Source organism: Chironomus tepperi, unplaced genomic scaffold (assembly GCF_022539635.2).
Source record: "Chironomus tepperi strain 1889 unplaced genomic scaffold, CSIRO-AGI_Ctep_v1 contig_335, whole genome shotgun sequence".
Taxonomy (NCBI): Eukaryota; Metazoa; Arthropoda; class Insecta; order Diptera; family Chironomidae; genus Chironomus; species Chironomus tepperi.
In genome coordinates this window covers 3,575,449-3,591,753 of record NW_027226457.1, presented here as the reverse complement: position 1 = coordinate 3,591,753, position 16,305 = coordinate 3,575,449, and the positions used below count along the sequence as shown (strand labels likewise).

At 32.2% G+C, this 16,305-nt stretch overlaps 2 protein-coding genes and 1 long non-coding RNA gene across 3 annotated transcripts; 2 read left to right on the top strand and 1 right to left on the bottom strand.

Moving 5' to 3' along the window:
* Positions 1–16: 16 nt before the first annotated feature.
* Positions 17–2,278, top strand: LOC139093260 (golgin-84-like). The gene is made up of 2 exons (XM_070643939.1): positions 17–1,403; positions 1,465–2,278. The coding sequence occupies exons 1-2, from the start codon at positions 117–119 to the stop codon at positions 1,753–1,755; spliced, it is 1,578 nt and encodes a 525-aa protein (XP_070500040.1). The 5' UTR covers positions 17–116; the 3' UTR covers positions 1,756–2,278.
* Rlip (Ral interacting protein) lies at positions 1,681–5,858 on the bottom strand. Its single transcript, XM_070643938.1, has 5 exons — positions 5,279–5,858; positions 4,652–5,213; positions 3,097–3,283; positions 2,710–3,015; positions 1,681–2,565 (listed from the first exon to the last, which is right to left on the bottom strand). The coding sequence occupies exons 1-5, from the start codon at positions 5,736–5,738 to the stop codon at positions 2,275–2,277; spliced, it is 1,806 nt and encodes a 601-aa protein (XP_070500039.1). The 5' UTR covers positions 5,739–5,858; the 3' UTR covers positions 1,681–2,274.
* Positions 3,953–7,536, top strand: LOC139093262 (uncharacterized). The gene is made up of 3 exons (XR_011544672.1): positions 3,953–4,933; positions 5,110–5,263; positions 5,450–7,536. It is a non-coding gene; the product is annotated as an uncharacterized lncRNA (long non-coding RNA).
* The last annotated feature ends 8,769 nt before the right edge of the window (positions 7,537–16,305 follow it).

The window sequence follows — 16,305 nt, the reverse complement described above, 5'->3', positions numbered from 1 at the left end:
AAAGAAACATTTGAAAGGCTTCTGTCGATCAGCTGTTTATTATTGTGTTGGCAATAGAATTGAAAAGTTGTTTTTAGTATTTATTTAGTACGTAATAAGTGTTAAAGTCCAGTAAAATGTCTTGGATAACGAAGGCCGAAAATCTTTTAAATAATATAGATCAGAAAGCAGCATCACTGATTCAACAGCAACAATTAAAACCAATTGAGGAAAATGAAAGTGAAAATACACAGAAAAGCTTGTCCAACTCACAAAGTCTTCCAAGGATTCCATCATTTTCAAAGAATATGTTAGTTTTGTCGAAAACAACGCCCAAAAAGTCAACAAGAAGTGATCAAAATGATTATGATTCGTTTTCTGAAAAATCAATGAGTTCCAGACATACAGTCGTTGAGAATGACAATGAAGATGAGTTTGAGAGATCAGAGCCAATTGCTAGCGAATTAAAGAAGGAATCATCAAGTGAAAGTTTCAGTGTTGAAAAGGAATTAGCTACAGTGAAGATTTTGATGTCTGAATTAAGATCAGAAAACAGCGAATTAAAACTGGAAGTTGATGCCTTGAATGAGCAGCTCAAGGCAAGTGCAAGTGTTATGAAAAATGATGACCTTGAGAGTTTGTTAGCTATTTTAACAGACGAAAAACGCGATCTAACAATGATGAATCAGTCATTAGAGAGTTCCAATGCCAATTACATCAAGACCATATCAGAATTAGAAAGTAGCATAATGAAATTCCAGCAGAATGAAAATGAATTAAAACAAAAACTTGAATATGCGAGAAATGAGACGAGAGACATAAACACAGAACTGCAGAATTATAAACTGAGAGCACAAAATCAATTACAAATGAAAGAGAGCTTAATCCATCAGCTAAAATTAGGGAATCAAGTGGACGTAGACGGACAGACTGAGACTTCGAGTGACTCAACTACGCTTCAAATGGAAATGGACCAAATTAGAAATGAACGTGATCATTTGCAGTCAGAATTGAATCTGATGAAGAAAAGAATCGATGAATCTAGAAATTTCATTGAGAAAATGGAGCATAAGCATAGAATTATGGTATCAGATTATGAAGATAAGATTACTAATCTTGATGAGACAATTCAGCAACTTACAATGCAATCGACAAACTATGAAGACGAAATTAGACTACAAAAACAAGAACTGACACACGTACGAGAGGAAATGCTCAAACAAAAGACTCACTTGACTACAAAGTTGCATGAAAAAGAGAATGAATTGAAGAGACTCAAAAATGCTTATCGAGAATCACAAGTAAATGCCGAAATTGAAAATAGAGTGCAGTCATTGACGCAATCATTGATAACAAAACAAAACAATTTGGAATCCATAACAGCTGAGAAGAATGCACTGAGACTTCAATATGAGAAACTTACGGTATGATCTATGTCCTTAATTCAACTCCATTTCTGCATACTAATTTATCATAATTTTTCAGACACAACACGAAGAACTTCTACGACAATTCCGCAGTCAAAGACCAACGATGTTAAGCACGAATGAAACAGACGATGCAAAATCAACATCTAACTTCTTGACCATAAATCCATTCGATTCCAGAGTCTCAAGGAGAGTCAAACGAGCATATTCACAATTTGACCAACTTGGTATCAGGTTTAGTGCTTTTCTTAGACGATATCCATTAGCCAGGGTATTTTCAATTGTTTACGTCTGTTCATTACATTTATTTGTTTTATTAGTTTTACTACAGTCGACGCCGTCACAGTAAATACCTTTATAAAGTTCTATATTTTGATGTTCTTGTGGAAGTTGGTGGAGTGATATCTAGGCATGACGTACCTAAATATATTTGATATTAAGCATTAAGCGATGAAGTTTTAAGATATTGTATAATTTGAAGCTAAGTTGGAGTTAAGGATGTAAATGTTCTTAAAAGACATTGATATAAGCTATTTTGAGTAGGTTCAGCCATAAAAGTATTGGAAATTCCTCCATTAAATAATTATGTTATCCAGAATCATTAATATATTATTGACATTTATCCAGACATGTTGTATCGATAGTAACAGTACTTCTAGGAAGTATACAAGTAACCATATTATGTCATAGGTTCGAATCCTATCCAAACTTCAAATTTATGATGATTAGGGATCTATTTTTTTTATGTCACGTTCCTATAATTTCTATAACTATTTTTTTTGAATCAGTCACCAAACTGCTTCCACAAGAACATCCACAATTTTTTTATCGTATATATCTAATAAAATCGTAATCACATTTAAAGTATTTAATGAATAATTTGTTTCATTGCTAAGTCTACTTGAAGCTGTATAAGCGCGAGATTCTCTTCCACAATTTCCCTGCCAAGCAGGATCCTTTTCTGTTCTAATAATGCATTTTCTTTGATATAGTGCTCTACAATCCTATCGAATTCGGGATCATCAGCTGTTAAACTTGTATGATTTTCAATATTATTGGCAACTTGAGGTTGATTTTCTAGCAGTCGTTTAAGATTCACACATTCTGCACGTTCTGCATTTATTCGAGATTGAAGTTGCTGCTTCCAGTTCATTAGTTCCTACAAGAAAATTCATTAATATTAATTGAGTTTGATTGCATGGAATTCAAACTAATTTGACACGTCATTTGGTATTTAAAAATGACCATGACATACTCTGATCGGAATTTAAATTCAACCGGTGTAATTGATCTCATATCATACCTGATTTTCAAGCTGTAATCGTATTAAAGTATGATAATCTGGATGATCTGTAGGCAACATAAATAATCCATTCTCAGCAATATAAATTTTATCTCCATTTGATGAGTCATTTGACTGTATCGCATCATTTTCTTTATGCTCATCACTGGAAACAATTGGGTCATTTGTCGTCGTCACAGCTTCTCTCTTCGATTGATCATCGTCATCAGGTCGTCGTAATGTGAAATCAATAGCTTCCTCTATGGCATCTGTATCCATGCTTTTTTGCATTGAATCTTGTTTCTTTTCAAATGTTCGCAACTTGCGCTATAGACGGCCAATAAAATAAGAAGAAATATTTTTTGATGACTCAATTTTTTTAGAGCCAATAACTTTTATGTCACATACCTTCAGTTGTGTTATAATTCTTTGTGTCTCCCACAGTTCTTCCTCACGCTTTTTGGTCACAAAACCCGCATTCATTTCGGAATGAATTTGATTCAATAAACTTTCCTGCTTTCTCAGTTCCAGTTGAATGTCTTCAACTGTTTCTGGTAGATTTGGACTTGTACTTGCATGAATTGGCGGTACATATCTGTGGAATAGATGAAAATATTTACATGATGTGGTTGATATTGATGGAAATAATCATGTTATGTACACGCATTGGCGAAAAACTTTTGGTATTTTCCAAGAACGCTTGCGTTGCATCTTCCTATGTTCCATTATTGCACAAAATAAATATCACATAAATATAAAAAAAAAACACAAAAAAAATGTTCGATTGCACAATTCTCTTCGTTTTTTTGTTGCTGTTGCAGCAGCAAACAAAATATAACAATTCAACAGTAAATCGTGAATGAAACTATCGAAGCGATCGAGTGGGATTTTTTGAGGTAGAAAAGTGAATGAAGGTTTCATGTTATTTTTTTTTTTGTTGTTGACTGTATAAAGTTGGAGATAGGCAATATTCACAGTATATGGTTCACGAAAGTCGTTACGTTATTATAATAAATGCATAGACATGTATGAGATTTTACACCTTAATTGTTACTAGCTCATGCAAACAAACGTAACGTTATTTTTCAATTATTCAACACCCACAAACGATACATACATACACAAAAATTGTGTATATCTACTATGTTGTTTTTTTATCCATCAAAATGATTGTGTATACAACATTTTTATATATGGCCATATGTACACAAATGCTTTGAAAACACAAAATTTAAGATGTTTTATTATTGTTATCTACAAGTGATCTCTCAGGTGAAACAAACGCAGAGAGTCGAGATATTCTGTATCATACAGAGATGCATTACGGAAATTTGATTTACACCTTATTAACACAAGTGTGTCGAAAATGTTAGAGATTCGTTACGCACCTGAGAAGACCCATTGAGGAAATTTTCACGGTTTATGGATTTTTCAACAGCTTTGAAATTTGATTTTTTGTCAAGAGTGCTTTCTTGAGTGCGGTGAGATTGTCTTTCGGTTGAAAAGTAAAGAAAGTCGGTGTTATGTAGTGTCTTACTGGATGTGCATAGCTTTTGCCATGTTTTTAAACAAGTTTCAATGATTTGCTGCCTCAAATTCATCAACTAACTTTAATTAATCTTCAAAAAACTTCTTGAAGTGAGAACGAAGTAGGCCGTTTTTAAAATAAAATTTGAATTTCGAAAAATCGTTATTTTTCAAACACAAATATAATACATACATGAAGACTCTCTCTTAATTGAATTGACCCAAATAAAATGTTCATAATGCGCTCTGACCTCTACTCAATTAATCTCATACTTGACCACTCGTAAACTTTTACGAAATACATGCCGCAATTATTTTACAATTCCATTATGATTGTGAATTGTGTGTATTATTTTGAACGACTTTGTCGTACAGGCATACACAGTATATAAAATAATAATTTAATGTCTGTCGTGTTATAGATAAGATAACTTACTTTTGCAAATGTACATCAGCAAAGAGAGTCTCGGCATGACACAGAAGCGTTATCATTAGTCGGTGTGATAGTTGTAAAATGGGTGAAAGTAAGACTGCCAAGCATTGGGCGTTTAATTTATTACATTCGGTACTGATGACTGCCGAAAAGTGTTTCATTAGCCACGCAAGCAAGATTTGATTACATTTTGGGAGTTGATCAATAAGTGTTTCGAGTTCTTTTGCTTGTTCTGTGACTTCTGGAAATGCAGAAGCTTCTTCAAATCGAGTGATGAGTTCTGTTGTGAGTATTGGTTCTGGAAGTTCCTGTAAGTAAGCTTTTAACAAGCTTGATGCAGTTGGAATATCCAGTTCTTCATTGTAGGTGTCTCGATTGTTGTAGCATTTTTTTAAATGCTGGATTCGTGCCTTAACACCTTCAACTTTATAAATTTGTTCTGATTGTAAATTTTCTTGTAGGACATCAATGCAGTCTCTGACTACTAAAGGAATTTTAACACCGTCATGACATCGGGATCTTTCAACAGCTAAGCCTAATGAGACACCGAAGATTGGTTGGATATCTGAAAAGAGAAGGCAGAAGATGCTATAAATGTTGTGGATAGAATAAGAAGTTTATAAAATTCACCTCCAATTTCAAAAGCGACATCTATGGAACTTCCAGCCTTGCACTTTTCCTTTTTATCTTTTTTGTCCTTCTTCTTCTCATCTTTATGATCCTTGTGCTTCTCTTTATCCTTCTTTTTGTCCTTTCCGTCAACCACTTCCTTTATTTCAACTGATTTTTCTCTCTTTTCAGTTTTCTTTGCCGATGGGAATTTGAATGTCTTTGACTTTTTGGATTTTGAAGGACTTCTAAATAATTTACTGCCACCGGATTCATTATCTTCATCACTGTCCGCACCTAATGCCTCATATGACTGTCGATCTTTCTTATCTGATTTATCCTTCTTATCTTTTTTCGCTGATTTTTTCTGTTTTTCAAAATTTTCTGATGAATTTGATTCATTTTCTTCTGGTGGATTTTTCCTGTTCTTTTCATACAAACCGGGAAATTCGTGTTCGTCAGGACTACTGCTATCCTCCATCACAAGTTATAAATAAGTTAAAATTACACTTAGAGAGCTTAAAATGACTAAATTAAAAATTTATTCTTTTGTTCGATTCTTGTTTCGAGTCATCCAATCAGAATCCTAGAAAACGTAAACAAATGGATTGTTTGGATAGAATGTTACGTGTTTGTTCTCAGAACGGTACAGTTTTTTGAATTTTTGAAAACCGTTAGGATAATATGAGAAAATAAGTTTATTGAAGATTATGAGAAGAAGCCTAATTTGATGGAGCTCCTTACTGTTAGATATACTTAAATTCCGCAGCATATCAGAGTCGCACCGGCCTGATCTTAGATTTAGGATCGGTTAACCGACTTTTGCCTTCCAAAGCAGACATTACTTTAATCTTCGATCCATTCACCTTTCCATATCTATTTCTTCATTCAATAAGCTTGAAATGAATGCAAACTTTTAATGATAATTTTCATCAATAGAAAACTAAAAGCAATTTTTTGCAGAGCAAGGACTGTTGCGTAGGATGTCAGCACAATTCAGGAAAAACAAACTGTGGCTTGCTCAAAATGACTTGATTAATTCACCCACTATGTGAAATGTACCATGAATGAACAGAAAATAACATATGATGATAATAATTGAAGAAGAAAAATTGCCATATGAGATTTATGAACTTTTCTGTAAGCCGAAAATTTCAAAAGCGCGTGTAACTGTAGTCATTTACAACTGATAATTTCCATTCCACAATCTATTTTCATTTTCCATTACGAAATGTTACCGTAAGGGAAGTTCAGGTGTGATGTGAAGAATGCATAGAATGCTTTGCTTTTGAAGCCGATGAGCAATCCTTTTGGGTTTAAATCCTTACCTTCGGGTCAAGTCTTTACGAATCCGAGCTAACTTCTCCATACAAAATCCGAGTTGATTCCAAACTGGACGTAATTTTCAAACTGCCCCAAATTACCAAAACATATAGTTGATAACACAGAATGTTATCCCCGTTGTGGTATTTGATTTGGATTTTAGTCTATTTATCTCCACTGCGAATAAGCTTAATGGTGCTTAATGTATATTTTCATGAATATTTAATAAAGTTCAAATTTTCAATTTTTTCGAGAGAAAAGAATGAATCCATGGACAAATGCAATAGGATTTGCAATTAAAAATCAATTATTTATGAAATCATGAATGCAGCTCTCGTGAATAGGAATATAGAACATGTCTAATTCCGGCTTTGAAATGTACAATTTTTTTATCAAATCGATTATGTGCCTTTTTACATGGCCATCGAGTCCGTAATGTAAATTGACCGGTCGATTATTGACACAACAAAAGCCAAATTTAAGTGGTAGATGTTCATATTGTGTGTGTGTGTATATGCCTTCGTTGGGTCATGATAAAAATAGATTCCATTGAGGAATTTTATTATTATTATTTTTTTGTGACGAGAAATATTTAATCATCTTTTTACCATTAATCATCATCATACTGTAAATATGTATCATCCCAATGATGGAAAAAAAAAATGGAGAAGGAAAGCACATGGAAGTTGTTCATTAAAAATAGATTTAGAATTAATTTTATTCTTCAATTAAGAATAGATTGGGGTGTAGTGGAACTATTATTATTACTATTATTAGATAGACTTAACTCTACCTTGTACCAACTTTTATATTTGAACAATACACTCTGATGTTTTGATTTAATTCTTTGGATTTTAATGAACTGTAAATTGTGAGCTTAGATATTTATTGGATATTCTACTAATTGGATGTTTAGAAGCATCGAAGTCATCCAAAAGTTATTTTTGATAGTTTGATAAGTTGTAGATTGATCTATTTATAACCCTAACAAAAGCGGCACGATGCGAATCAGTGATAGCCGCCAAGATAACTTCTCATATTGCAATTGACACGGCAAAGGAGCGGTATCCTAGCCAGAAGCAGAAGCTGGGTATGTTTTAAAAGGAGAAAGGGATGGGGAAAGGGTGAATTTGTTCTTGTAATTAAGGGTTGGGGAAGTGTCATCCCAAAATCATTCCTGATTCTAGCGAATAATTTTGCGCTGCTTGGGTAACGATCCCGAACAGACTTATATTACAATACAGATCTATATTGATTGTTTATGTTGATAAGCACGGTAATTCCAGTAAGTTAATAAAAGCAAATATGTTCATTATCTGTCAGGATAAAGCAAAAACTTGAAACATAAGCCTTCCTAGGGAACACTAATCCTATTTCTAAGCAAAACAATGCGCTGTAGACTCTTAAAATTTCTTCAATAACACCTCTAGTACCATTTTAATAAATATGCAAATTTTAACAAGGCAAATCTCAGAAAATCTAATCTCATGTTTATACTTGTTCCAAATTTTATGTTCTTGACTATCTAGTCTTAATATTAAAAACATGTTTTTCAAGACAATTTTATTATTTTCTTCAATTTTTTTAAAGGAAATAATAAAATCATTTCTTTAGAGAGTCATTTTTACATTAGATGTGTTTTGATTTTGAGTAAAAAATCTGGGATTTTTATGTACGAATGTATCAAATAGAATACAATTTCCATGTCATAAACAAATATGAGAGATCACATATTCAAAATCTAAGAAAATTGCTTTAAGCATATATTTTTTCCATTTTATTCTTATTATTTTCTATAGAAACCACTTATGGATGGAATATTCTGGGACTAGATATGATTTACGTTAGGTTTGATAGTAAAAGTGAAACGAGCTTAGGGGATATTCAGAAGATAAACAAGAAGAAAAGTGTATTTTGCGCCAAAAGGAGTAAACATGGGATGTTATGTATGAATAGTCTCTTAAGTCTTATTTAGTTGACATTTTTTTGTTGCTTTAGTTGGGTGTAAATGTAATTAAAAACTACTTACGGATTTAATGCTTTACGATGATGTTTATTCTTTGGAGTTTAAAAACAAACTGAACTTTTGCACGAAGAAGGGGTTTTCAACTATGTACAATAAATATTATTCAAATCTAAAATGACCGTTATAACATAAATTATTACAAAAATTCATAAATCTATCAAGATCCTCAAATTAGTTGCGGCTATGTTTGTTTAATCAACAAAGAAGTATCATTGACTTGTTTGTACAAGATTAACTCCTTGAAAACTGCTAGATGACTGTTTTCATTAACAATCTAATCGACAAACAAGTTTTCAATTAAAAATACTGCGAAGAAAAACTCTCAACTTGACAATTTATGGAAGATAAACAGATTCCAATTCAGATATTCACAATCATGTCTTCTTCACCCAACCATTTCACAAACAAAGAGTCTCAATGGTTCTCGAATGAATGAACAAAAAGGAGAATTATACACACATACAACCCATTCAAGGAAACGCTATTGTACGAAACTTTTTTTTTATTCTCTCTGTGCTATCACTTAATCTCAAGTTTTTGATTCTCTAGAGTAACATTCATTGAATTTTTGTAACCTTTTTGATTTATTCTTTTACTTCAATGAAGAAAGAAGATAAAGCAAATGTCAACTTGATACTTGTAGCAATTTTGTGTCACACAGAAAAAAAGCTCACATACAAGGGACCGTGGGTAAGTGACGTCTATCCTCTGATGGATTCTCATGAGAATTAGATTCTCTTTCTTGGATTTTTCAAGATCAGAAATTCATAAATTTCAAGTGTTTCTGTATAATCATTAAAGTTCAGGTACTGAATTCAGTGCATGACGTCAATTATACTCAGAGCCACAACAAAATACCCAAGCACGAAGGAAAATGCTTAATCATGTAATTTTTAAGGATCGTTCTAGCATTTCCATTTCAAATTGAATGGTTGGGAGGGAAGACAAATTATACAATTTCCTGTACTAATGCATAAAGATTAAAGGGAACAAAGTACTACAAGCGTGGTCTTCTACGTCCACTTATCCATTCATTATGCTCCTAAAGAGAGTGAGTATTATCCTCGAAAGAATATTTTCCCTTTTATTATTTCATTTGTCTCTTTGATAAAGCAAAAAAATGGATGAAAAGAGATGGGAAAGGTATAGATTTTTAAGAGGCTACGTGACTGTTCCTAAATGTCGAAGAACTATGATTTATTCTTTATATTATGAGATATCTGATCCTTTTTATGGACTATCGAAAGAATGAAATACTTTGAAATTTGTTTCAATTTTCTCAACGTTATTACGGTGCTATATATAAAGTATTGATACCGTCGAACTTTCTGACTACTTCCGTTTTCTTCTATGTACATCGAATTTCTTCGCTGAGGACGAATTTTGTTCTTGTATTCACTTTGGTAACTTAAAATTAGATTTTAAGAGATTCTCAAAAAGTTCATGTTATGATGCCCACATCCAACTTTTTTCCTTCAAAATTGTACTTATTTATTTATTCATTGTTATAGGATATCGTTCAAGTTGATTGTTATGGTTCAGTGCATCACGTAAAGTTTTTTTTTTCATAAACACAATAGAAGGAGGAGATTTTCAAGTTCAAAGTTGGGTGTTACTCGATGTAAAGAGAATTTCGAAACGTGCAAGTTTTATCAAGAAAAATTTCTTAAGAAATATGAAGCTTTAAAGATGCTATAAATTATGAGGAGATTTTTAAAATATTTATCAGAATGTCTGAATGAATTGCTTTCAATTTAAAAGCTGTTATGAACAGTTTTGGCGGTCAGTATCCATTAAAGGGTGTTGAACGAAGGTGGAAAAGTGTCTGGTATTATGGAAATCTGAATAGGTAAAGGCTGGGGTTGATTTGTCGGTACACACGTACTTCTACCCCTATCCAAGGATACACCTACACCTACCCTTGCCGTTACCCTAAGGTGATATACCCTGGTATCCACCAGTGTAATCTGAAGAAATAGGTGTAAACCTGAAATTATCCAATACTACTTACCAATGCTCAAATCCATGTGCACGAGAACGAAAAGTCGTTCTCCATTAACGTCCCAGACAGATATGCATGTCTGAACCTTAGTGGCATTTATAACCAAAGAACTTGAATGAAAATCATATGACAAAGAAGAAAGGTTGGATCTAAAGGTCACTATGTAAAAGATCACAAATAAATGACCCCATTAGTAGTGTCTTCTAACTTAAGACATATCAATCCTTAATTTACTACAAAAAACAAATATATGAGCATGATCAAACTAGATAACAATGCATATATCACATAAATTCCTGAAACATTCTGCTTGAATGGATTTTTATTAACTTTTACAACAATAACATCATGTGACAAACAACTATCCAAAAACATTAACACTAACCGTGACATTTAAACAATGACTAAACAAAAGTTCATTGTTATCAAGCTTATTAAAATTAAATGTAGGTATGATGTGTCCTCAAAAAAAGAGAAATGTCAGACAAAAGAAGTTATTATTATTCATCATACAATATGACGTGTGATTTAAGATAGGGATTAAGGGTAAAATGAAGTTGGAAATTTGGATAGGGGAGTAAAGTTGACCATTATGCTGAGGAAGATTAGCAAGGTTCTGGCATTGTTGGGAATATGAATTGTTAAAGTTGTAAAATCACAGATTTTATAGAATTTTGTCTGACTAGGGGTGTGTTTAGGGAGAGGGAGGAAGTCAAATTCCTCGTCTTGTTAGGCAACCCTCCCTGCTACTTCCCTGTTTGACTATCAAAACTTAGTTTCCAGGAACACTTGTTCAGATTTTTCACTGAATCGAGGTATAAATAGATGTATTAAGCAGATCTCAAAGTATTCTCAGCAACACATCTCAGATGAGATTGTCATGAGTGAACAACCTCTTAGGAGACATTCTAGGAAGTGATATAGATACACCCACAAAATTCATGTTAAAAACTAAACTTAACACTCAAACATCAAGCGACAAAAACAATAGACTTTCCATAACAATGGATAAGTTATAAGCAACAACTGTCTCGAAAATGCGTCCCATTCTGTACTTCCAAACAATTTTTCCTTTTATTAAAATTCATTCAAGAGGAAAAACGCTCGCAATCAATGAACCCCATCCCAAAAAAAATGAAATCTAGTGCTTATTTATTACGATTCTTTCCAAGAAGAAAAAAAGCTTTTAAGGTACAAAAAAAAGTCATTTTATCTCGCTTTACATTACGATAAGCCAACAAACAACCCTTCAAGCATTTCATTTCGCGATTTTACATCAACACATTTTTTAGCTATATGATTTTCAATATATATACATCTACTTATTTGTGTAATACTCGAGAGTTTTTAAAGTACATCGAGTGGATTCTTATCCTTCTTTAAAAAATTTATGAAGAATTTAACATTTGTGAATTTACCGTCTTTCGATGACTTTCTACAATATTTACCTTCGTTGTTATTATTACATTAATAAGCATGTATAGATACTCCAACTCATATACACGCATAAACATATAGGAAGAAGTTGGAAATTTATCATAAATTAAATAAGCTATCAACGCATTGTATGCTGCTCGAAAGCAAAGATGACGACGATGATGATGGTGATAATAAGCTTTTATGATAACGACGTGAGACATGATTGTGGGATTCAAGGGCAAATATTTTCACGCATTCAATTACATTGTTGATGTTCGTGAAATTCCCTGTATTATGTGGTTTAACAATTTAATTGGAATTGATCGAGGATATCCTGTTGTTAGAGAAACACAATAATCGTCTATTGTTTGATATAATGGAATTTTATTAGAGGTTTTATGAGAGGCTTTCGCTAATTCGATGATTTTTATAATGAATTTTTATCAATAGGATGTGATTTTGAGGTTAAATTAGAAATCTTGAAGATTTTAGCTGTTTTTGTTGTTAAATCTCAGAAGTTGGAATGAATTATTGCTTGCTCATTTATTAGTTACTAAGTAAGACTTCAATCTTATGCATTTAAGTTATAAATCAACAGTAATTTAAGACTGAAAAATCGATGTGAAAAATCATTGAAAAATCAAATTCAGGGACAATGTCAGCATAGTAAACATTAAATCACTTCTAAATCAACAAATTCAAAATAAACAACAACAATTCCAATGAAAAATTCAAATTGACACTTAAAGCTAATAAAACCAGACGAAGCGGCTTTTAGACATCAATATTTTTAAAACAAATTATCATCCAGACATTTTCAATCTATAACAAGCATGGATTTTTGCAGACGATGACAAATTAACATTGCTAGTACATTAAGCGGTGTCAACAAGGTGTTAGAGAACATTTCATCATTAAAAATTCAGTATTATCGAGTAGTATCAAGAAGAATTTTTCTATTTTTCTTCGAATGAAAGTCGATATTTTCAGTTAGCAATAGCTCGAAAGCTTTCTTAACAACTTAAATAATCGACTTTTCGTCTCATTTTTATATATTTCCATTAAACAATAATAAAAATGTAATTCAATGAGTTTACCTACCCTTAAAGTATAGAATTGAAATTAAGTCGACTTCATTTTCGTTATTTAAATAATCTCAATGTGTTGTTTAAGAAGTGAAAATTACTGTTTATCAGGTTTCATTCTGAATTAATGATTATCTTTTTTTAGATTACGGTTGTGAGCGAACTTTCGTTAAGGCGTAAAAAATTACAGTCAATTTTTTAATGTAAATAAGAGAAATGAGATCTTTAAAAATAATCAATTCTAACCACTAATTTCTTATTATCGTGACATGCTCAAGGAGTATTTTTGTGGTCTACCTAAAAAGGGGTAAAGAGAGGTGTCAACTTACAAAAAAATATATAAAGAAACCAGAGAGTACAAAGTATCATTCAAGAGCGCACTTCAACCTTTTTGTGAGCTTAATAGCTCTAGAGTCAGATTCATCTACAAAAATGAGTATTCTGGCGCATTTTCCATTGTAAATCGTATTTGTCCTTTGTCAACAGATAAATTGTTGATTGACAAATGATATGGAGATGATGGTACTTTGATGATGGATCAGTGCATGATGAAGCTTATGAATATATGAAATATATTCTGATATTTTGAGTTATAATAATGAGAAAAATGGATTTATTTGGAAATTGTAAGGTCATTAGACTGACCCGAGTGACGCAACTGAAGGAGGCTTCCCCTTGACTTCTATATGCTCTGTATCCCAATCAGCACAACGCATTCGTCGCCGTTTCAATTGTAATACGTGATGTTGCCCTGACAACACCACGACGGCTAATTTGGTCCTTTTACAGCGAAATATGCGGAAATATTCGTCGTATTGTTCCGCTTGAGGTGGCTATCACCTAATTCTAAGTATTCAACTCCCCTGCAGCATTTCGACAGCATATCAATATTTGCCAATCGGGCTTCCCATAAGCTCACACAGCTCATATGTCTAGTCGCATATTATAAATTCTCTTTAAATCCATACCAAAAGCTTCTATATTCTCCGTCGCATACGAAAGTTCAATAACCATTAAATTATGCCATAATATTTCAAAAAGTCAAACTAAACTCAATTTACCACAGATATGTATAATAAAATAAATCAATTTATTATCTACACGTGAGCTTCTTTACAATCAATAAAAGCACTAAAAAAACAACAAAGAAGAAAAGCAAAAGCAGTTTGAACGCAAACAAAAAGTAATAAGTATACACTAGACAAAATGAGGGTATCAAGTATTCTTGAAAACATAATTAACCCAAGAAGAAGGAAGAAAATTCGCTTTTTCGTTTACATAGAATATAAAAGTGTATTATAATGGGATCAAATTAAAATAAATGAAAATTAATTAAATATTATGGCAATTATCTAAATATTTATAAATGTTTGGGGGGAGGTCGGAGGTAAGAATATATTTTCAGTAACAATAAAAAGTTTCTTCTTCTTTTCATCCGCCATCAATTACTTCAGCTCAATATCATGAGTTATGTGCTTTCGCTAAATAAAGGGTTGAATCGTGCACCTGACGAACTTTTAACAAAACTTATTGTTCCTTGAAGGTATTTTTCAATATCATATTTTTTCCATCCCTCATTTCTGTGTGTTTTTTTTTGCCGATATTCAGTTTTATTTATCCTTTAAAGTATCAGTTTTCATTCATGATGATATTTCTTTATTCTTGCTTCATCCATGAACTTTCCTTACACAATATACTTTCTTTTTACAATAATGTTGCTGGAGGAGGTTTATTTCCTTAAAGCATGGATCGGAAAATCGTGATTGGATTTTTTGAGGAATTTAAATGTAAAATTCATGATTTGGAATCTTTTATAGCATTTAGTTTACTTACAATTTGTGTGTGAAGAGTGTGCTATGCATGAATTGTGTTGCTATAGCAAGAACTGACAAGGAGCATCCTGATGTAAATGATGCTTTCTCTTGAATTGAACTTGGCCTGTAAAATATTGAATTTAATCACAATTGTCAAAATCGTAAACATAAAGTGTAGTTTAACACCCTTTCGACCTAGTTTCAACCCCCTTTTCGACTTAGTTTTATACCCTTTTTGAACTGGTTTTTCACCATTTTTGTCTTAGCTTAAAACTCTTATAGATCTAGCATCACACCCTTTTCGACAAAACATCATACCTTCTTCAACTTAGTTTCACACCCTTTACGACCTAGCTTCACACCCCCTTCAACCTAGTTTCAAACCCTTTACAAAGCTATTCTACTTGTATTACAAAGTTCTCATTTCTTCTGTAAATAACTTGAGAATAATCTACTTTTAAAAGAATTCAACTACATCAGATGAGCTCTATACATTCATTATTCTCTTATTTCCTAGGATTCATCAAGAATTCAATTGAAAAAAACAAGCTCAGGAAGTAAAATCGTTGTTATTTTCGCAACGTAACCAAAAAAACATATTTTTAATTCAACAAAATATAAACTTCCTGTTGACAAGCTTCACAAACGACAATGGATAATAAAATCAATACAAATCTATAAATCACGTCCGAACATTTGAAAGTTTTATGAAATAAATTTCCCGTGTGACTTTATACGATGCATTTTATGGACCAAACTTTAAAATTCTTAAAACGCCATCATTTCTGGAATGCTCAATATTTTACAATGTGAATAGCAACAAAAGGAGAAAATGTACTGATGCTGCATGCAACCTTCATAGAAAATTATTTTTAATGCAACCGCTCGAAGATCATGGAAAGAAAATTGATTTTCCGTTTATTAGCTTGATTGCAAAAGACTTTTCTGACTTCATTTCCATAAAAATAATAAAATGAGGTGGAGGATTACCGAGTGAAGATAAAGGAATTTTCATTAAATGGAAGTAAAATCATGATAATTTACGTTCAAGGACAGTGACTGATGGAAACTCAAACTCGTATAGAAAGCTGCGAAAAAAATAATTCCGGATGTGAAAATTTCTTTTCTCAAAGCATTATAAAGTCTCAAGTGTACTTCCACAAAACTGCGGTTTCATATTATTACTAAATACTACTTTTCATCTCCTCCTCGTTTCATGAATAAAAAATAAGTTATAATGATGTATTTGCATTTTACAAAAGAAAACCGCAAATGAGCAAAGTAAAGCATGGAAGAACAACCTAAATTCCTTCCCAAAAGCTCGATTAAGGGTCAAAAATGGAAGAAGAAAGTTCTTTGTTGTAAACTTTTACTTGTTT

Bases quoted from the DNA above. Each gene is read 5' to 3' on its own strand.
- LOC139093260 (XM_070643939.1), top strand. From the start codon at position 117: ATGTCTTGGATAACGAAGGCCGAAAATCTTTTAAATAATATAGATCAG. The intron at 1,404-1,464 runs GTATGATCTATG...ATAATTTTTCAG, and splicing joins TTCAATATGAGAAACTTACG to ACACAACACGAAGAACTTCT.
- Rlip (XM_070643938.1), bottom strand. From the start codon at position 5,738: ATGGAGGATAGCAGTAGTCCTGACGAACACGAATTTCCCGGTTTGTAT. The intron at 5,214-5,278 runs GTGAATTTTATA...TTCTCTTTTCAG, and splicing joins TGTCGCTTTTGAAATTGGAG to ATATCCAACCAATCTTCGGT. The intron at 3,284-4,651 runs GTAAGTTATCTT...TCTATTCCACAG, and splicing joins GCTGATGTACATTTGCAAAA to ATATGTACCGCCAATTCATG.